The sequence below is a fragment of the Zonotrichia albicollis genome, chromosome 1 (assembly GCF_047830755.1).
Source record: "Zonotrichia albicollis isolate bZonAlb1 chromosome 1, bZonAlb1.hap1, whole genome shotgun sequence".
In the NCBI taxonomy this organism is placed as follows: domain Eukaryota; kingdom Metazoa; phylum Chordata; class Aves; order Passeriformes; family Passerellidae; genus Zonotrichia; species Zonotrichia albicollis.
In genome coordinates, this window is record NC_133819.1 from 30,204,368 (window position 1) to 30,226,304 (window position 21,937).

Consider the following 21,937-nt stretch of genomic DNA (forward strand, 5'->3'; position numbering starts at 1 on the left):
AGCAGTCACCAGCTGTGACAAGAGTGACTTTTCCAAAAATTCCTCTTTAGTCATCATGTGCAAGCAGTGGCTTACTAAAAATCAAAACCTGTAGACTGAAAGATTGTTTCTTCTCAAATATCCATCCCACATCCATGAAATACATGCAGAATGGGGGTAACATTTCAATAGATGTCAGACCCTTTGCCCACCAGGAGCTTTTACACAAAGCCAAGAAAATGATAGAGAAGGGCAACAGAGAATGACCTGCTGAAATGCAATTCAATATTGGGTCATCCTTAATACAAACATTGCAATTATTTGAGGTTTGAGAAAATTGAAAGTACTTTCTAGAACCTCATTAAACAGTCTCTGTGAGCTGGCAGTGCTGACAACCACTCCCTCTGAGGTCTTTGCTCTTTCCACCTCCAAGACCATGTGTCTGATGCCTGCCCTGCCAATACCACCTGTAACCACAGCCTGTGCTGACCAAACTGCACCTAAATAAAAGATTTTCCAAATTTTTTTTCCATCCAAATCCACCAACCCCCTCCCCCCAAAAATCAACAACAGACAAACTAAACAAACAAACAAAAACTGCCAACAAAAAACCCCTTTACACAGCTCTTCTGTTTAGAACCCATTTTCAGAAATACATTTTCAATCTGACTACTTATTCAAAGACAACTGCTAATGTTGGAACTCTGGAACAACATATGGAGATGAAAAGAAGCAGTATCATTTAATATAGGGACAACACTACTATACAAGACTTTCCCAAATTAAAATGGGAGAAATTGCTAAAAGTAGTCAGAGAAATTGTGACAATGATTATTGGAAAAAAAAAATGAAGAGCTTATCAGGATGGAAGTAACCTTAGCTAGCAGATTCCAGTGGTAGTCAGACTTGGTAACAGATTAGCATCTCTACAACAAATTAACAGCCCATTTAATAATATGCACTACAACATACACACACGATAATTTTTAGAAACTCAGAGTTGACAAAAGACAAGAAGCATTTGCTCAGGGAGAACAGGGCTGGGCAATTTCCTTTTCTCTTGACCTGGAATGCCAAGATCTACACAAAGAGAAGCTCTGGAGAGAGCTCTGGCTTCTGTATCTTACAAATTCATCATCTCTCAGTCTGTCTGTTAATTTTGCAGACAGTCATGCATCTTATCTTTGAAGATAGCTGTTCTGGAGAGGAAGGATTAAGCTATCATAGCCTGAGGTCCAAGAAATTAAATTTGCTACTTCTCTGAACGTCACTCTGGGACTGCCTTAAACTTTTCTGGGGCTTGGGGGTGGGATGTTGGTTTTCTCCAGCCCTGCTGTTTTTCATGTGCTTTCACACGGGAGAGAAGGAGAATGCAGCCCTGACACGTGACACACTCAGAGTGCAACTGCCAGGCAGCCTACCCTTCTGCAAATGCCATTAGGAACCTTCCTCTTCAAAAAAAAACAAACTTAAATCAACATTAGCACCACACTTATTGCAAAGCTGATGAATGGGCCACTCTGTTACCTAAAGTCCATTTTAATCCCAAAACAACATAGTTAGGATGGGAAAGACTTTTTAAAGGTATTTGAAACATGCATATTCCATTTCAGGTCCAGGGAATCAAGTTACCAGCCTGTAAGTGAGATAAGGCAGCGAGAGAGCACCCAGGTCCTGGATGGCTGCGGGACTTGCGTGATTTGCTCAGCTCAGTCCTCAGGCTGAGCAAAGCCCCCGATAACACCAGCTGGAACGTGTGCCCTGCAGCCCTGGACAGCTGGAAGGAGAAAAGGCTAGTCACAAATTAAATTAAGAGGTGTAATATGGTGTGAGAAGAAAAACAAATTGAGATTGTGAAAACAGGTGCCAACTGACATTTACTCAATACTCAGTCACACTTTCCTTTCTCTCTCTGTGATTAGCAGCTAAGCTGAATTAGGATACATTTCATGCTTCTGTGACCTTCTAGAACCCCCTTAGAGAAAAAGAAAAACACCTGTAGCAAGAAAGTTTTTTTTCCTCAAGGGTAAAAGTGCCAACTACTGTGAAGCTGGGCTGGCCAAGACCAATACACCAAAGCAAAAATATAGTGGTGTAACCAGTTAAATTCTATTTTTCAATAAAAGAGCATTAAAAACAGGGCTTTAAAGTAGTGATGCCTTTAGTTTTAGCTTTCATATTTTCCAGATTCCGTACTGCATTTGGATACAACTCTGAACTTCATATAAAGTGTTGGCAAGTTCTCTTCACAGTTTAGTTAGACAAATCCTTTTTCAGCCCAAGAACCAAGGACACTGTTGCAGCTTCAGGTCCAAAAAGTGTAAACAGGGAATTGAGGAGAGCAATCTGGGAGGACGGGACTTCATAACCTGAAGCTGTAATTGGACAATCAACCCCAGTATGTAAATGGATCAAAACTTATAAAAATGGGAGAACTCGTAACCTTGTACTGCCCAAGGTGTATCCTTTGAAGGCCTTTTTAATTAGTAACTACTCTATTCCTTTAACACTGTCTAGCCTCAGTTCTAGGCATGATGCCTCTCAAGGCATCAGAAGCACCAGGCAGGAAAAGTCATGGATTTATTTATCTGCATTATTCAAGGCTACCCTACTAGTTATCATTCAGAGAATAAGCTGAAACCCATGAGCACCACCCTGAAGCTCCTGGGAAGACCTAAAATGAAAAGCAATGGACGCAATTGTTCCCTGCAGAGCCCTGTGTTCTTTCTGTGCCCCTGAAAGCAGAGCCATAATTTTGTATAGGCTCAATCTGGGGCTCCATGAAAGAAAGGCTTTACCTGTGAGGGTGCAGGATATCACCCCAATGCCACTGTACCTGAATGACATTCCTCTGGTCACACCACATTTTGGGGTGCAAAACTCTTCTTCCACTGCCTAGGTAGTCTCTCCTGTTCAGACATGGAGCCTCCCATGGGCTCAGTGCTGAGCCTGGCCCACTCTCAGCTGGGGGACTCTCCAGATGTTCCTCAAAGCTTCTGCTCAGTGCAGGCTCCACACAACACCTTCCTCAACTCTAAGTTTCTTTCCTAGGAAGGAAACTATGGCAGATTTTCATCAAATGGACCTGCAAGCACATGACTTAGATGCTAAGGAGATTCTTGACTTTTGGCTAGGCAAGGTTATATAGAAGATACGCCATATCCAACGACTGAAGCCAGAACAACCCCCTTGCACACCCACAGCCCATATAATTTCAGAAACGCCTCTTCTGACACAAAAAGATCAGCAGGTCTGTGGGAACAGAGAACTTCAGAAGTGCAGCTTTCAAAGCAGACCTTTCCCTCTTCCCAAAAGCACCAGAATTATCAGAACAAAAGGTTTCAGTGGAGCTTACCTCTGTCTGTGTGAGGCTGTGCCCATCTGGCACCACACCTGGCTGTAGCAAATATTCACCTCTATCCTGCGGGGCTCACAAACTCCTGTGCTCCTCAAACCAAAGTTCAAAGCATGATTGCACTCACAAACAATCCCAAATGTGGTACAATGCACAAAGACCAAGTGCTTTGGAAGAAAATACTTCAAATGACACCTTCCACTAATTTTTAAGATAACAGACTTGTGCAATAACATGAAGTTTTGGGACTCTATCAAAGACAGCAGCACTGAATTAACATTTTTTTTTCTAAAACCCTCCACAGCTGCACAGATGATGGCAAGCGTGTACCATAAGAACACTTTATGAAAATGTCAGGGGTCTTAGAAATAGTTGACATTCTCTGGCCTTCAGTTTCATGATCTTTATCATAGTAAAATGGTTTTCCTTACTCCTTGCACACCTGCTGTGTGTCAGTTTTCCCCCAGTGGAGCTCCCTTACTGCATGCACTGATCATACTGACATACATAGCCATTTTCTTTATACCAAGAAGATCTCAGGCACTATTGGACCATCACACACTGGTAAAAACAGAAATAAAACTCATTGTGAAGAAAGAGGAATGTAGATCAGCAGCATGGCTCACGGTTAGAATAAATGAGAACAGAGGCCTGGAATGAGCTGCCATGAAGCTTTGGATGAAAATTCATAAATATTTCTGAAGTATTTATTTTCATCTCATACAACCAATTATTCTCATGAAATGTCAGCAGTAAATCAGGCCAGGAGACAAGCTTCTTGAATTTTGAAGCCATAAAGCATAACCAAAACACTGCAGGGAGTGGGAAGGGTGGACAAGAGGAAGGAATACAGATCCAAGAACTTCAGTGCCTGACCTCTTTTTAACCTCTACAGTTCAAGAGAGTTTCAGCTCCTCTACTCCGCTTCTTTTAACTGAGCTCAGTAACTTTGCTGCCTGCCCAAAAGTACCTTGTCACATGCATCATTCAGCTCTACATATGCACTGTGCAATCTCCGTCAAAATACATGTGCTTTTAGAAACATACTATCCTGCGCTTGTACTTTACAACAAAACAGCTTGAGGAACAGCAACAACAACAAAAATGGTGATTTTTGACTACAGAGTTGAAAAAGAACAAATTTTAAGAAGTGTTCTAGCAGGTTTAATTGTATTTGGAAATATTTTACAATTTTTGTGAGTTTACATTTGTTTAACAAAAACCAGTCTTTCAAACTTATTCTACAGTGAGTAAACAGTTGTTGATGTAAAGCCTACTGAGCACAAACAATATTAGAATTGTCTGGTTTACTTCAAATATAATTAAATTAAAAAATAAAGAGTAGAATATTTTTAACTTGATGTGTTAGGATAATATCCTCTGGAAGTATGGAAAATCTCAGGTAATTATCCTTGCACAATTTTTTATTAGGACTTGTAAATTGAAATTACCTAAAAGGTGCAGTAGGCTGTTAAGAATGGAATTTAGCTTACATGTGGAATTGTTAATAGGAGAGAGAAGATTCATTTAAATGAAATTATTCCAGGCCCATAAAAAATAGGCACAGAAACAGAAGTCCTAACTGTGGTTTCTCTCTTATTTAATGTAGAGGAATGGCCACCATGTAGAAGGCAAAAGCATTGGTCAAAACATTGCTCATACAGCAATTAATGAATCATACAAAAAAAAAGGCATTAAGATTGGCATATCTTATATTTGAATTTAAAAAAAGCATAATTTTTCATTTCCTCATATTTGATTTTAAAACTGCACAGTTCCCCCAAAAGGGTCAGGAGGGTGGGAGTTAGTTCTATACTTTGCAACACACAACATACACCTATGTATATATATATAACCTAATGTTAGACTACGTATCCTATATATAACCTACATGCTAGACTTCCTTGATTTAGGTTTCCTTGTAAGAAAGAACATGAGATTTGCTCATTGATAAAAAATATTCAGAAGTAACAAACATTATCTCTGGCAATTCCTAGTAGTAGCACTTAGTATTTTTTGTCTTTTAAAAAAAGAGAAGTATTTTCTAGCTGAAAAAATTTTGATGTATCTACCAAAGCAATTTGCAAAGGCTAGGCAGTTTATTTGGAGAGCGCTTCCCTTCATCTGTGATAAAAGCCTACAAGCAGCTAATGGGAAAGAAAACGAGCGTTGCAGGTGTACTAATATTTTTCTGATGTGAAATGCTCAATACAAAATGTGTAAGTCTCAGAAGCACAAATGCACACAATATTAGAGATACACAAAACCCCAATTATGCTGCAAACTTCAATCAATTTCTGTCTAATTTGTATTAACAGTGTAAAAGCTTAAAATATTGGAATGAGATGTCAATAGAGGCTTTAAGTTTTCAAAATAAATCTGAAGTTGAGAGATCTTTCTGACCTACCAATCTTTCTTCTGCAGTGCTCTCTTCTCAGATTATTCAATTCTCTCTCAAGTTAATTAACTGAGAATATTGTACTGTTGCTAAATGACTACAAAATATTGCTGTTGCTAAATGAGTACAAAATTTTATTGTTTGTTTTCTAGGAAATGGGTGAGTAGACACACTATGAAAGCCACATCTTTCTCAGTTAGGTAAGTAATCACTTGACATGGCATTGAGTAAATAAATAATCAGTAAAAAATTTACCAGTTAAAATAATTTTAAGTTATTATTCTTAATAATTAATTGTTTTTATCATTTTATTTATTTTTTATTACTGCTTCTTATGGATTCTTTTCAGCTGTAGTCCAAAATACTAGGAGAAAAGTATTATGACTGTCAAACCAAGAGTCCACCTACTCAAAGAGTCCTCTATCCAGTATTAGTACACTCCTTAGGCTCAGGATGACACCCTCTAGAGACACAATATTCTTGGCAACAGCAATACCATTGACTACCATTGGAAGTAAAAAAGGATGGATTTCACAGCAAGTAGAACAGCACAAATGTTTCTGTGTGGAATCACTCGGTATCACTCAGGGGCTTCAGTGAGTTCTCTCAGTGCTGACAGCCCCATGTGCTGGTTCTACAGAACTCCAGTCAGTTCTACAGATTTCTACAGGCTGCACTTCCCTCATGAGCAGAACAGTGAGGCTCCGACACATTCAGAGGCACTTACCTCACCACTAGCCTCAGCAACACTTAGAACCCACATGCAACAAGAAGAAAACTAAAATACTTTTCCTTGACATCCACAGGAGAACCATGAGTCCATGTTTTCTTTACATGGCACTGTAAAGTCAGCAAAACTGGTGAATTTCCAAATGCATGACATCCCACTTTCACTTTTGCACTGATACAAGACAGAAGAACATTTCATGGAGGTCCTATCCCATTTTTCCCCCAGATGCCTGTGTTTTTACATTAGACATAAGCAGGTCTTGTTTCTTTGCAGAAATTATGTTTGGGATTAATGGGAAGCCAGTGTTTGAAATCAACATAGATAACATAAAGTTGAGTAAGATGTGAAGCCAATTTTTTAAACAGACTATAAGGGAATGCTTTGTATGAAGTTCTTGATAACAAAACCATTGCCTTTGATAATTAAATTCCAACTTCACTGTCACATGGAAAAAACAACAAACCTGTATGGGAGATATCTGCAGATTTTGTATTTACCCTAACACAGGCTGGCTGTTTTAAGAAAAAGAACAGAAAAAGTGAAAGTTCTGGCTATTCTGTGCAGGGAATTACCAGGTAACTTGCAGAACCATATTCCACATGCTCCAAATGAAGAAGAATGTTCCCAATTCAAACAACTTTTACAATCTCTTACCTAAAACTTCCAAAAGTCGGTAACAGAAAAATTTCATCATTATCTCTCAATTTAATTCAGAAGTAACATGTTTTCAGAGCTCAAGCTGAGAAAATTCCAGCACAAAAACCTCTAAAGACTACTTTGGACCTATGGTTAAAAGTGTTATGGTTAGAAACAAAAATACAGTTTTTGAAATCTACATTCCTTGTTTCCATTTAACATGTCTTGATTGCCAAAAAATTCAATATAATCTTGTTCTTTAATTAAACCAAACCTCAGAATTAATTTGCAGACTAGTCCAATTTTAACGTGCCAAATGAGAATTCCAGTTAGCCCTTGCTGAACCAGGTTTTAAATTATTTAACTGACCCATGCAGATTATCCCAAGCCCAACATGCCATAGTAATTCAGAGACATGGCAAATATCTCAAATAACTGGGAAACAGTTATTTGAGACATCTGAATACAAAAGTAGTCAAACATATTTTGGGGAGGGATACACATGTAGTGGTGTACATGTTTCAAGTGTTTACTAAAGCTTAGTTTCCTTTGAAATACATAACAAAAGTGGACTAATTGTTTTCATGACATAATTTCCCTTCTTCCAAGGAAGAATTCCGAATTATGGAACTTGTAATCATGTTTAGGAAAATTGACGCTGACTACTGAACTCCAAAAAAACTTTAGCAATCACACTGCATTAGACATCAAAACCAAAAATTAAATAATCTGATAGACTGAAGATTTAAACAAACCACAGAGACATGTAAGGCTCAGTTAGCAAAGGTCAGATAATTTTAAGATGTTTTTTTAAAAATAAGCTTATTATGGAGTGTATTTTTGCCATGAAATTACCCTAGGATAACAGGTTCAACAAATAAGAACTTTCAATCAGCTAGTAAAATTCCTGATATGTGCCTATATCCTGCAGCAAAAGTGGTAAACACTTCACTCAAAGGTCAATGAACTAACATCTCTCTAGCTCAGGACATCTTTTTGATGAATGTGAAGCAGCTGGAATAAACAGATCAAGGGTAACAATTGTGATCCCATGGTAGACCCAGCTGCTGCAAAAATAAACCCAGGGGGAAAGAGCCGAAGATTTAAAAAACCTGCAATATAAACCCCTCTTACATCATACAATGCCATTGTTTCTGCTTCTTTTGAACACAGGACTCTCTGCAAACACTGGTCAAAAATGAATGTAGAGATTATTTTGTTAGAAGCAAACCCAGTTTATAAAACATTAAAAAAAATTCAAAGAATGGTTGTTTTATTTAAACAGTAATAGTTTTATCTTTAGCGACCTTTTGTACCTGCTATGAGAAAGTTATTTGAAAAATAAATGGAGACTCACACTATTCCTGTTAATACTTTATTAGTGTAATTTTTTAGCTTTCTATTGGACAGAACATAAATGCAAACTCCAAAAAAAATTCAGAGTCCTCTGCCATTCAGTAGAAGTGACCATGGCAGTCCATTTCATGTTCATTCTTTGTTACAGAAACGAGAGGAGGGGGAGGGGAGGGGAAAAGCATCAATAGAACAATTAGGCACACAGCTGACACTTACTGTACAATGATATGCACAAGTAATTTATAACAGCTCTATGAGTTTATGAGATGTGTTCTTCAGATTCTTCCCTTGTAATACATGAGCTTTGCTCAGGAGAGCAAGGATCATTGAGAACAAAGGAATTAACAAAGGAGTAACAAGTAAGACTTTTAAAACAAGTCCTTAAATAAACTAAAGTAACAACAGAATGCAGAATTGTTCACCTGAGAAGACATTTTTAACCTAGACTTCAGAACATTAAAAATTCATTTATTTTACAGCTATTCAAATACACATGCATTAAATGAAAATATTGCACAAAATTAAAATTTAGATTGTGGAATTTATATAGTTTCATTTTGGTACACATTCTGGTAGCACTTAAAATTAACTGTTTTAGTTCTAGCAAACACCAGCAGCACAAGCTTGAGGATGAACCAAATGAAAAATTCAATTGCTTATTTTCTCTTAAAAATAATTAAGGCTAAAACAAGTGCATTTGTTGACAGTGGCACTATTTTCAGCGGCCAGTCACAGCACCTAAAGGCCAGAAGATACACCCAGACACTTAAGTGCTGTTTATTAACATTCAGTTTTGGAGACTTCCTAGGATAATAGGCTGCATGGGTTGACAGCGTGGGTACTTCAAATTGTCGACAGGAAAACCTTTCAAAGAAAGATACATACAAACTTGCTTTAATAAAAAGTGCTCATTTCTGATGGTTCTTGCCAGCCAACAGGCACCACTGAATTAGGAAGCCACATTCTGTAATTAAATACAGAAGACAAAACTTCAATACATATATACGTATGCACACATGCCTATATAAATGTGTGTATAGGTATATGTAATAAATTCATTAAATAAAATGTCTAGTAAGTATGGTGTATTATGTTTAGTTCACATTCCTAGAGATATTATTTTATTTTTATACAGAGATGTACCAGATAATTAAATAATAAAAAAAATCCAAATTTGTATATTATCACTATCCTGATGAAATTTTTCATGGTACCTACAGACAGATAAAAGGTTCCACAGATTTGACAAAACAGTATTTGAACTTCCCACTTTCATACTGCTTAACAAATTCAGTGACTTAAAAGACAGAAATTAGGAGTTGGTAGGATTAATGAGATATTTACTGTATCACCAAGAACAACTGCTGAATGATCTTTCATCAGTCAGATATCAGTTATGCATGAGCACCCTGACAGAGGAAGATACAGGCATGTAAACAATAGGAGCTGGCTATGTTGATTACTTCACACAGAACTCAAGAATTTTGTTAAATTCAAAAGCATTTAACCATCGCACTTCCACAGAACCCGCAGAGAGGAAGGGAGAGGGGTTCTTCTATATTTACCAAGTTGTCTTCCTAGGGATTACAAAAGAAAGGGATTTAATTTACAGCATTTAGTTCTGCAATAAAGAAAAAAACAAGTGCACTTGAGCCCATGCATACTGTATGAGAATGTTAACAGTACAATATGATCATCATTAAGTAGTATGATAAAAGGCTACATTTCATTAATAGAGTCCGTGAGAAAAAGCATCTATATAGAAGTGTCAGTCAATTTAACAAGGTCCTTAGAGAGCCTTCTATCTTGTCTCAGAATGCTTTCATCAAAGGTCTATGTTTGTCTCTTGCATAAAAGGACCATTTGTTCCCATTAAGACACAAATTACAACAAGGATCCTTGACCCATAACTGTGTTTACCCTGTGTTTAGTGTTCAGAAAAAAAAGGGACTCTAAAAGATTACCTTCTATTCACTCAAGATAGTGCTCAAACAGTCGGGGACTATGAAAAAGAAAACACAAACTGAGATATGCTGTGGCCAAACAGGATTATTCAAATGTTACTGTATTTTTAATCGGACAGAACTTCTTCCATGAAACTAAACAGATGGATGTGGGGCCTTGATGTCAAATTTTTATTAAAATTTTACACTATGCAAAAAATAAAAAAATTATTTAAAAAAATATTGTAGTTTTATTTCCTTTTTATTTTCATATATACACTGAGATGCATTCAGAGATTTCCAAGTGTTTGCATATGACTAATGAAATCTTTTACCTGTGAGGAACCAAGTAATTCTTAACATTTTTCCATACGAGGCTTACACACTAAAAGATAAGGAATCTTTCAATTAAGTAGGACATAGTTCTTTCACATCCCAAAAATGCTCCAGATTTTAGTGGGGAGTTGTGTGTAAACTGTGTCTTAGTGCAACTTCCTCCTCTTCTAACACAATATCTATCCTCTTCGAAACATATACTCCTTTCCTTCTACAACTACCAACTGGACTTATGTTCCAATAGATCAATTGAACATAAATATGACGCTCCTTCTCCACTGAAGTTACATGCATAATGTATGCCAGGTGCTGTAAGAGCAGCATATGGCCTTTAAACGCTACAGAATAATCAGAATAAAGGGTTTGTTTCTACTGCACCTCTGCTTTTACTAAAACTCCCATTAGGTATAAGGTTAGTTTAATTTTCAAAATATGAAAGGTGATGCAAATGTGGCATAAAAGCCACCTTACCTCCACTTTTATTCAATAAATGTACTTTTACGATGGGGCTCTAGCTATTCTCCCTGCTCCTACTAACCTGCTATTCCACAGACTGCTTTCCTGGTTAATTCAGCCTTTACAGGAATGTTAAGATAGCCCTACAGAGCCTCAACACTTGTAATGCCGAACAATTCCACCTGACTCTCACACATTGCACCATCTCCCAGTGCCAAAACACCCTTTTCTTCAATTGTATCACCATAGTTGTGCTTTACTTGAACAGTCTGGCACTTTGCATTGCTGGCAAAACATCGACTCAGGAACGGAAGGGATCAGCATTCTGATATACTGGGCCAGTTTTCTTCCCAATGTTGCATGAAGACGCACCAAATCATTTAAGACACACAAACCATTCTGGTCGTGGTTGAACTACAAGTGAAGATGAGAAGATCCACAGGTCTTACAGATGCATTAATAATCTATGTGACACTAGAAGACTGGTGCAGAAATGATGGCATGTGAGTTTGAAGCCCCAGAGAATCTGCCCAAGTAATTAATCCTGGACAAACAAACACCAGCTTAATGGATTTGAAGTGTCACCTTTTCTGTAAAGAAGGCGCTTGAGTAGAGTGTAGTCTCTGCTTATATCTCTGCATTTGCTTTGACCTTGAATGCAGTTTGTGGAACAGCTCAGGGAACTTATTTTGTGGAAATAAGGTTTCTAGGAATCTCTCCAGAAACACATACACCATTCTCTTATTCAGCTGGCTATGCTGGAACATTTCAAAGACCCGAAGAATGCCTTTCCGTGTAGTCTCAGCGCCTATGATGTGCTTCAGTTCATCTACAAAAACAGAAGTCACACAGAAGTTTAAGCTAAATTCTGCTTCCATTTTAACAACAAACTTAAACTGAATATTCAGTCTTTCAAACCATGTAGCCTGAAATTTGAGGTAACAGTACCTCTACACAACATGACTAAATGAAAAGCTCTCTTACAGAAGAGAGCATTTCTGAAAATGGCTTCACTCTTACCCTGTACATGTGGAAACCATGTTTGCAAGAAATCGTACTGGTTTGGAATATACCCACTTCAGGCACAACTTAATCCTCTAGAAACTTAATATTGGGGCAGCTCTAAGAGAATTATTGACAGTACACGTGAAAATGTCCAATGCTTTAATAATCAGAAACCTTTTTATTTAAATACAGTTCATATATCAAGGTTTCTTTACAGTACTTAAAACAACCAACAAGAATACTGACATTAATTTCACTAACAATATATTGTACGGATCATTAGGCTTTAATCCCAGAGTCACTTACCTGGCATTACCTCCAGCAATTTGGTTTTCCCTGCCACTCTTGTTCTCATTCTAATAGCTTTGTCCCTTCGTGGAACAGTTTCTGCTAAAATGCCGTTGGGCCAAAAAGCGTCTCTGTAATAAAAGCAAATCTGTCAAAATACATTAACATTTTATCAAGCGAAAAGCTCTTTTAAATCTCTCAAGGCTATCTCATAAAATAAATATAAGAAAGTAATTTGCACAACCTAACACACACTTCAAATATCAGAAGAGAAAAAGAAAATGAAGACTGATGAAGACAATCAAGAAATCAAAAGCAAGTAGTACAATATACTCAACCTATCAGGAGGTACCATATACTTTTTTAGTATAGGGATCAGAAGAAATGACATTTTAATAAAACAATTCAAATCAAAACCGTTCAAAAACCACATAGTTCTAACATAAAATAAACCTAAGCCTTGCTTTTACCAGGCTTTATTGCTACTGAGATTCCAGGTCTATTAATTGCTTCATCAAAATTTTGACACCAGCAGTTAGCTTTTCAACAAGCTAAAGCTGAGAAGAAATAGTTTCAGTGTAGTCAAAAGTCCAATGCAAAACACATGCCTCTGATAAGATATGCTGCCTTAGTGAAAGACATTTTCTTTTCTGAATAAAAAGTATGCATTACAGTTTAATCAAAGAATAACAGTACACTTTTAAAGTATGACCCTTTGGAGAATAAATTACCCTACTTTGACTTTCACCCCAGCAAAAAAACCCCCAAACTATACTGAAAGAAAAAAAAGTGTGTAACACTTTCTCAACACCAATTTAGAAGCCATTAAAACTTTTAGGCAATTGGTAGCTTCAAATTCAGACTTTAGTTCCATTGTATCTTTCCAAAGTGAAACATCATCTTGGAGCCAGGGCTCTTTTAGCACTAATTGTTTGCCTTTAAAAGCAAGGCACGTACATGCCTTCACTAAGGCAAATAAGACATTACATCACTACAGTGATAAATTATGAAATTTCTAAGCTCTTCCAGACGGGGTTGACAAATAAGTTTTTAAGGTAGATGAGAAGACTTTAAAAGAGTTTTTAAGAAATGTCTTTTCCATGTGACAACTGCTTTCTCTCACTTAACATGTAAAAAGCAGTGTATGATCCAAATGCATTCTGAAGAATAATGATTTCCTCATGTAAGAGGAGAAGGAAGACATACAGATATTAGACATCAATTGGTGAGTGCTTTGTATTTAACATCTGTGATAAAAGACATACCTGAAGCGTTTAACTGCATCTGCTACTTGCTCGGGAGATGTCATCCAATCAACGTGATCAACTATTTTTCTAAAACAAAAGCAACAAGTCTCTTGTTTAATTTTTAAAGCAGACAACCCATAAGTGAAGCATTTAATGAGCATTCTAGGGAAAACAAAGTATAATTTTAACTTTCTCCAACTCTATAAGTAGGTTCTATAATACTGCATAATAGGAAGGCAAACACTGATTCTCAAGATAAAAATCTAAGCTCACTGATCACTCCCTAAAGCTAAAACTTTTTTCTTTTTTGGTAAATATACAATAATGAAGTTGGCTGCAAAGCTGCTGTTCCATCTCCCATCAGCATTAGCTAACTGGTTTGCTTGGAGAGCACTCCACATTTTTCATGGAGTACTCTTAGGTTCTGCTTCCGTAAGCAAAATCAGAATCTCAAAACACTTGCTGCAATATGTACTTTTACTTCCCAATACTTAACAGGAAATACAGACTGATAATTCATCAGGCCTTCAGTCACCAACCCATGCTCTATATCCAAATCTAGGATGCTTACAGAAATGATATATGCATCTGTGTATCACCACAATCCTAGGACTTTTTCCCCAACCAAAATTTGAATTTAGTTTTCTAAGAAACAGAAAAAGATTATTTTTCTGCAGAATGCTACTAAATCCCAAGAACCTGCCAGGACAAGGTATGACTGCTGACCAGAGGAAGCCATGAGTACTGGAAATGGCTCTAAATGCAGAAGCAGACTAGTACTACACCACAGACATCTCTGCAATAAGGAAGCAGCAGCCTGTGCAGAAACTGTTGCTTATACTACAATCTGGAAAGAGTTGTTCAACAGGGCAGCATGATCTTGGAAGTACAGTTCTCAAGACAGTTTTCAACTGGCCAAAAGGAATTACTTGAGAAAAACCCTGGGCTACTTTACCACATAGTTACCTCATTACTGCTACCACAAGTCTGTATGTTTAACAGTGATAATGAAAACATCACAAATATAATTGTGAAGGGTAAAAAGAAATGACACAGTGAGGAATGTCCTGAAAAAAAGTAATAGGAAGCTATTTCTCACCATCTAGAAATCAAATTTTTGATTCACGGTACTAAAGTAAAAGTAACAATGCAGTTCCAAACCTGTACCTAGAATTCGTTGTTGTTTATATTTTCTCACATTTCAGAAACAAATTATTAGGAGGCAAGCCTGGAAACTGTATATTTTTCAGCTGAGGGCAAGAAATATTACTTAATTAGCACCATTAACTGTCTTTGCATTTGCATGGATAAGTGTACATGTGAAGTACAGAGAACATGGAGCAGCCGAAACAGACTCCATAGGAGTCCTTCTGCTTCCCCACTTCCATCTTTTAAGTGTGAGAGCAAAAACTTTACACAGTAACTCAGTATGGTTCACATAATTTGAAAGTGCCAATGTATCATTTGTGGCATGAAAGAGATGTAAGCAGAAATAGTGCAAAAAAGTAATAAATAATATTAATAAAAAAAGATATAGTGGTGAAACAGGGCAAAAAGCATAAATATTAAGTTACATTCACAGAAATATGAACTCCTACATGTGAAATCTGTTTTTTAAGTTCTCTGACTTTAAGAGTTACTGGAATTTTTCTTTCAATAATATTTTATGTTTATCTCCATTTTATATCACGTTTGCACTCAGTTAACTGATTTTCTCCAAGAAGAAATGCATGCAGATTTAAAGCACAATAGTTTAGTATTACCAAGAAGGATGTATAGACAGATACTGTACAGTCTCACATACATGACTGCTCTATAGAAGAAAAGCAGTACCTATTAATTGTGTCACCATATGTTGCTCTAATAAGTTGCTGAAGCAGATTTTTTATATTTCTTCTTAACCACTGATTTCTCTCCTTTAAATCAAAGACTTCATCCATAAGCAGGAGCATTACTCTCAGCGGAATATTGTCATCCACCTGATCGCCAAGTAAAAGAACAAACAGTAAACTTTTATTTCAGTTCAAGAAAGCTACAGTTTTAGAAGCTACTTCAGCTGTAACACTTCAGTATAAGCACAACAATGACAAACACTTTACTCTGTATTTTACTGTAATATGAAATCTTCCCTAAATCCTCTGTAACATCATAGTAGCAAAGAAGGACTGAACATTAAATATAAAATCACATACACTGAATTTTTAAAATATGACAAGAAGCAGCTATATCAAAAGTCAACAGTTATTACAGAAGTTGAATAAAATTAATACATGTAAGTATGTCCTAAAGAGAGACCTCATCCCTGATCTCTTCCTGGTTGCTGTGCTTCCAGCTGCCTTACACAAAAACTCAGGAAGGAGATTTTCTTGGGCACCATTTTCTTATGGATGCCAAAAACAGTGACATTTCACTGCAATGAACTGCTTTTTATTTAGACACCATTGTAACCAGCATCACTATCCTGTGCTTTTATGCTTGAAGATTAAGAAAAATATAATAATTTTACTTTTTTAGCAGATTATGTTACACAGATTGGCTTACAAAAAATATGTTGGAGGGAGAAGAGAAAAACGCCCAAAAAAATGAAACCCCCAGCCATAAAACACAGAAACAATAGCACATGCACTCTTCACAGTTATTCCAATGTTGTGCAAACCATTCCAGTGCTAGCAAACATGGTAATTTTTAAGAGGAAGTGTGCAAATTTCTTTTTAAAAAGCTTAGAATTGCTTTGAAGTGCCTGGTATAGTGTCAGAAAAGAACAGAAGTGTAACTCAGTGCAGAATAAGTAACTCATTTGTTTGGTTTTAGAGGTGTCAGCTTTGAAAGGACAAATGTCAGACTCACGTTGTCATCAATTGGTGCTGCAACACGGCAATGGTCAGGATCTGAATAGGTTTTCTGCATCAGAGGTGGCACCTACAATAAAAAAGACTATGTTAATGAAAGAAAAAAATACTTTTGAGTATGAACAAATCAGAAAAAATTCATAAGCAGTCTGATTATGAAAATATAAAACAACAACATTTGGTCAAAAGTAACTGCAAACTAATATATACACAGCTGTGGATAAGTAACAGCAGCTCTTTCACCTTCCAAAACCAAAAACCAAGTCTGCATATATTTCTGTATAGCTACCAAAACTATCAACATCTTTAAGACTTTCACATCTAATTTGTCCAGTGCCTAGTGCTTCACCTGAAAAATACTTGAAAACTCTTATAAGAGACTGATATTTCTTTTGATATCTCTTCCTGATCTTAACTCCTGCCTAGTCACAGGCTTCCCAGCAAGTACAGCTGCAACTATTGCTAGTCACACACCAGGGAAGTTACTAGCAATGATCAAGTCCAGAGACAGTAATTTTGCCCTGCAAGTAATTAAGAAACCTCACATATCTCCCCAGGTCCCAATTTATTATTCCCTTTCATGATTTAAGGATTAATTCACCCATCTCAGTTGCAGTTCTACATCTGCCATATATAGCACAAGATGGAACCCCTGACCACAGACCCTACAGCTACACACAGAAAGAGGAGCACCAGAGAAACGAAGGGAAGATGAACATGTTCTGAACATAACTATTTAACTATTTTCATAGGACTTCCAAACTGCACATCAAGGTACTCCTCACCCCTAAAGTATTATATTTTATAAATGTAAGAAATAAGGGAAGATGGCAGTAAAGACAGGGAAAAAAATTTAATTCAAACCAGAATTCAGCAAGGAATAGGCAGAAAAGAGGCTATCTCCTTATTCTAAGCTTCAAAATATATGGGTTTTTTTCCCTAGCAAAAACAGCAGATGCAGGAAATTAGCTGACTGAGAACAGTTAGTTAAAAAATAAGCCATGAATCTCATGTTCTTCTCAAGTTACTTCACTGAACTAAGTGGAGAACTGTAGCAGTCTGTAGATGCCATCTTAAAACATGTTACTTAATTGCAAAGACCTCCATTTTTGCAGTAAAATCACTGCTTAACCTTATTAAAAGGTGCAGGTACAAAACAGATTGGTCTTCTGTTTAATGACTTGATTCTATATAACATTAGTTTCAGCGAGCCAATAGTGACTCTTCTGTTAATTTACTAGTATGTATTAACCACCAGTATTTTCTTACCTTGAAAAATGATTGCTTTATGTCTTGTCCCAATCTCTCTGACATTTTACCCATGTTGTCTGACATTTTAGTCATTCCCTCTGCCAGGCTGTCAGGGATAGACTTGACTGCATTTGATACGTTTCTCATAGAGTTACGCAGTGGATTTACAAACGTATCCATCTGAAGGGGAAGATGTTTAACCAGAATTGTATAATCTATGAGGACACCAGCATATTAATAAACTATGAGAAACATGACACAGAGAGCAATAACATAATAGTTGTTCTTACAACTCAAATTACTTAGCTTCATTACAGAACGCAGATAACAGCTCTAATTTTACTTCCATTTCTATTTCTCATTTGTTACAGCCCTACTGCAGCTATTTACATCTTTCAACAGATGTGTTTTCCTGAGTCATTTTCATTTCCCATCCCTTGGCTTTTCTTAGCTTAAATTATTTTCCTTTTCTTCTCCATTCAATACCATTTCTCCCTTCCAAGCTTTCTACTTCCAGATGTTTCAATTCTGCTTTCAACTCTTCATCTTTACAACATGCCTCTTCTAAACAGCACTGCAATAGTATGTATCATGGCAAGTATAATTAAAAACATAAAGTAGATTCACAGAAACTGTTACAATTTTTCTTTTGGTATATACTCTGAACTCAGTCCAAACAGAAGCACAAATACCAGAGTGATGCCCTTTAAAAAGTTATGCGTATAAAGAATCTTGTAAGCTGGAAAACTCATCTTAGTCATTATAAAAACCTTGATAAATATTTAACTATTTCACTGTTAATTATTTAAAGAATATAGACAGGACAGTAACTTGAGGTGACAATAGATTTGCAGATGCTTGTTATATCTAAATTGCTAAAACTTTAGAAATAGCTACATTTGCAAAGCAGATGCTCACACAAACTGGTCAATGGAACAAAGAACCACTTGTCTGAAGACAGTTCTGGTGGCTTAACAAAAAGGATGTTGAGCCCAGAGCTCTGAATTTGAGCAATGACTCTGGATGGTTACACCTAAATGCATAACAGGTGCTTTTGAAGGGAAATGCATATTGTGTTTTGGGCTGAAGAGTGGAAAGCAGCAAATGGTAATAGCAGCAAATACAGAGTAAAGAACTGAAAAAAGAAATCAGAAGGAATAAGACCATAAAAAAAATCACAGATGTTTGACAGAAAGCAACTTGCAACAAACACACTTTTAGACTAGTAGAGCAGTCTCAGTGCAATTTACTGTGTCCAATTTCAAAAGTTTATTTTATTGTCATACAAACAGATTCACCTATTATAAAAATGGTAATTTTTTGGTTCTGTATGTCCTTAGATACTTTGCCACTGAAAGTTTTAAAACAAGCATCATTTGCAAGATTTTCAAAGTGCTGTATAGTTCTTTAATATCAGTTCAACGTGTCTATTTAATGCAATCATTGCATTAATGAATGCTCTAAAGTTCCCTTGACTGTACAAAACATTCTTACCTTCCGTGCAAAATCTCCCTTCCCTTTGCTGTAGGCTTTATTCTCCAGGAAGTCATATACATAATGGGCTAAAGCTGGAGAAGCTTTCATCATTTCAGGATTTAACAAGAGCTGAGTAAAATAATTTTTAAAATCTATTTTAATACATAACAAACAAGAGACAATCAAAGACATCACATGTACCAATATATTTTTTCATTCCTAAATTATATTCCAACATTAAAGTAGTCTCAGGATGGAAACAATGGGCTTCTTAGTAATTACCATAATTTTAACCACTATGGTAATTATAGCAACTCACAGAAAAATATCATCAAACAGTCATTTTACAGTGTTTTACTCATCTTCATTTATTTACTGTTAACATGTTCATTGACTTGGCCAACAAATTTTAGTGCTAAATGACCAGAAAGTCCCTATGAAGGAAGACAGCTGAATTTGTTTGGGGTGATACAGGTCTTATCTGAGCAGAGGAACTGTGTGATTTGCTACGCTGCTGGAGTGGGTGCCACTGAAATCCTTACACAGCAGCACAAGAGAAAGTCATCACAAACATGTCAGCAGGAGAAGGTCAATGGCATAAAGCTCAAAAACAAAATATCTAGAACCTCATCAGCTCAGAAAAGCTGTGACAGAACTGGCTGAGAATAAACAAAACACCAAAGAAAATGCAAACTTATGAGACAGTATCAAGTTCTTATGGTATATTATTTAGTTTTGTGTACCAACTACAACACAATCTTTTTTTTTTTACAAAAGAAAAAACCACGAAGACAAGCCACCTCTGAAAAAACCATTCCAAGCACAGAGCTAGAAAAACCCCAGTAACAGCTTACCTGCAAATAAGCATTTAAGTCTTTTTTCCTCTTTTCCAAAAACTCTCTGTCCATATTGTTAAACGTTTTTTTGCCAGGAAGTTTTAGTATATTTGCAAGGTTTTCAAACTAGAAAAAAAGAGAAGATTTTTTTTTTCTGTTTTCAAGAGTTTCAAGTCTTCATATAAGGACATTCTATTAACCTATTCTTATATATCATTTAACACCTGACAAAAAGAATTCTGCATCATGCCTGGAACTGAGAATTCTTGGAGAAGCCAAAGAGAGAGGTATGGTGTCAATAAAAAATGCATGAAAATTCCCAGGAGACTATCAAGGGTAAAATTTAATTTCTTGTGAAACTCTCTTTTGAAGTACACTTTTGAAATACAAACCAATAGAGTGTGCAAAATACTTGGGCTCAAAATTTACCATTATTATTATTTGTAATGAAGTTACTACAATTATAAGACTACATAAAGAGTAAAAATTTCCAAGAGAACTTGTAAATCTTTCTAAAATCTCCCTCCTTTCCTAACCAGATCAAGCCTATCAAGGAAATAATTAAGCTCTTCTCCCTGGAGAGATAGCAACACCCAGTTTACACACAGGTTATCACAACTTGCTCTCTATGTCATGATCTGTGCCTTTTCTCTAGATAATGACAGTGATTGCAACAGTACTCTTTGACACTACATGGTTGACATGCACCCTGATCTAGTTTTGCAGGAAGAATGGCAGTCTGAGGGAAGGAGAAGGGAAAGAAGAGGCCCTAACACTTAATAAGGCTGAATATATTTGGTAAAATGCACAAAAAATTAAAAAGTTACAAGAATAAAATTTGAAGAATCAGGACTATCGCCATACAGAATGCAGACTTCCTATAAATAATACCCTTAAGGTGGTAAAGAGAGAAACATACAGTATTCTAGGCTTTAAGAAACAATCTGGAAACAGGTTGCATCCTTTTCCTCTTTAGAAAAGACCACAACATTACAGATTTAAAGATATGGATTCCATTCAGTGCCTGCAAGATCTCCTCTTGCATCATTAAACTTCCGAAGGCCACAAAGCTCATATAAAATTTATAGTCTGCAGGAAGCACCAAAGAATAGCACTTTACAACTTTAGAAATCCCATTCCCTTGCAAGCAGGTCATATGGGAAAATAACTGAACAGAAGATGGTCTAGTTTTTATTTGGACTCTTAGATCTAACCAGAAGCAATATAAGCAACTAACAGCCTCTATTTTAAACATAGGTATCTACTTCAAATGGTATTTATTACATGACTCACTAAAGGAACTGGTGTGAATCTACTCAGTGCTCTAACAAAATCCCTTAGACACTTTGAACTGCTAACTTCAATTCCATTTTATACCAACTATCTATTTTCTCTGAAAAAAAGTCCCTGATCTTCTTACTAATTTTAAATCAATGATTCTAACTTTTACCCTTAACGTATCAATAAGAATGTCTTAGACAAGCACACAAGACAGTAAGAATGTCTATTTTCTTGTCAAGACTAAGCAAAACTGTTGGGAACATCTGAGATGCCATAATGAATCACAGAAATCTGTTTACTTTTTGCAATCTTAGTGCTCTAGGTTAACATTTCTATCTCTGTAAATTCAATCAGACATAGCAACCAGAAATGTTAAGCTTTCATATTTTGAACAACTTTGCTTTTGCTATTTGTTTCTACTCATTTGAAGTTATGTTAGTTTTAAATGATTGTCCTGTATCAGCAGAATGTTCATTCACTCTAAGATCCAGAATTCTTCAAAACACTGAATTAAT

At 36.3% G+C, this 21,937-nt stretch overlaps 1 protein-coding gene across 3 annotated transcripts in view; it reads right to left on the reverse strand.

The window, feature by feature from the left end:
* Positions 1-8,459: 8,459 nt before the first annotated feature.
* The window catches only part of SNX13 (sorting nexin 13), a 64,784-nt gene continuing 51,306 nt past the window's right edge, over positions 8,460-21,937 (reverse strand). For all 3 annotated transcript variants that reach the window (XM_074536931.1, XM_074536925.1, XM_074536920.1), the window contains 8 exons: positions 20,160-20,267; positions 19,324-19,434; positions 17,848-18,009; positions 16,577-16,648; positions 15,563-15,708; positions 13,748-13,816; positions 12,501-12,613; positions 8,460-12,018 (listed from right to left, as the gene is read on the reverse strand). In XM_074536931.1, coding sequence (XP_074393032.1) covers positions 11,771-12,018; positions 12,501-12,613; positions 13,748-13,816; positions 15,563-15,708; positions 16,577-16,648; positions 17,848-18,009; positions 19,324-19,434; positions 20,160-20,267 — 1,029 coding nt within the window. In that variant the 3' untranslated portion in view covers positions 8,460-11,770. The remainder of the gene's footprint in view (positions 12,019-12,500; positions 12,614-13,747; positions 13,817-15,562; positions 15,709-16,576; positions 16,649-17,847; positions 18,010-19,323; positions 19,435-20,159; positions 20,268-21,937) is intronic.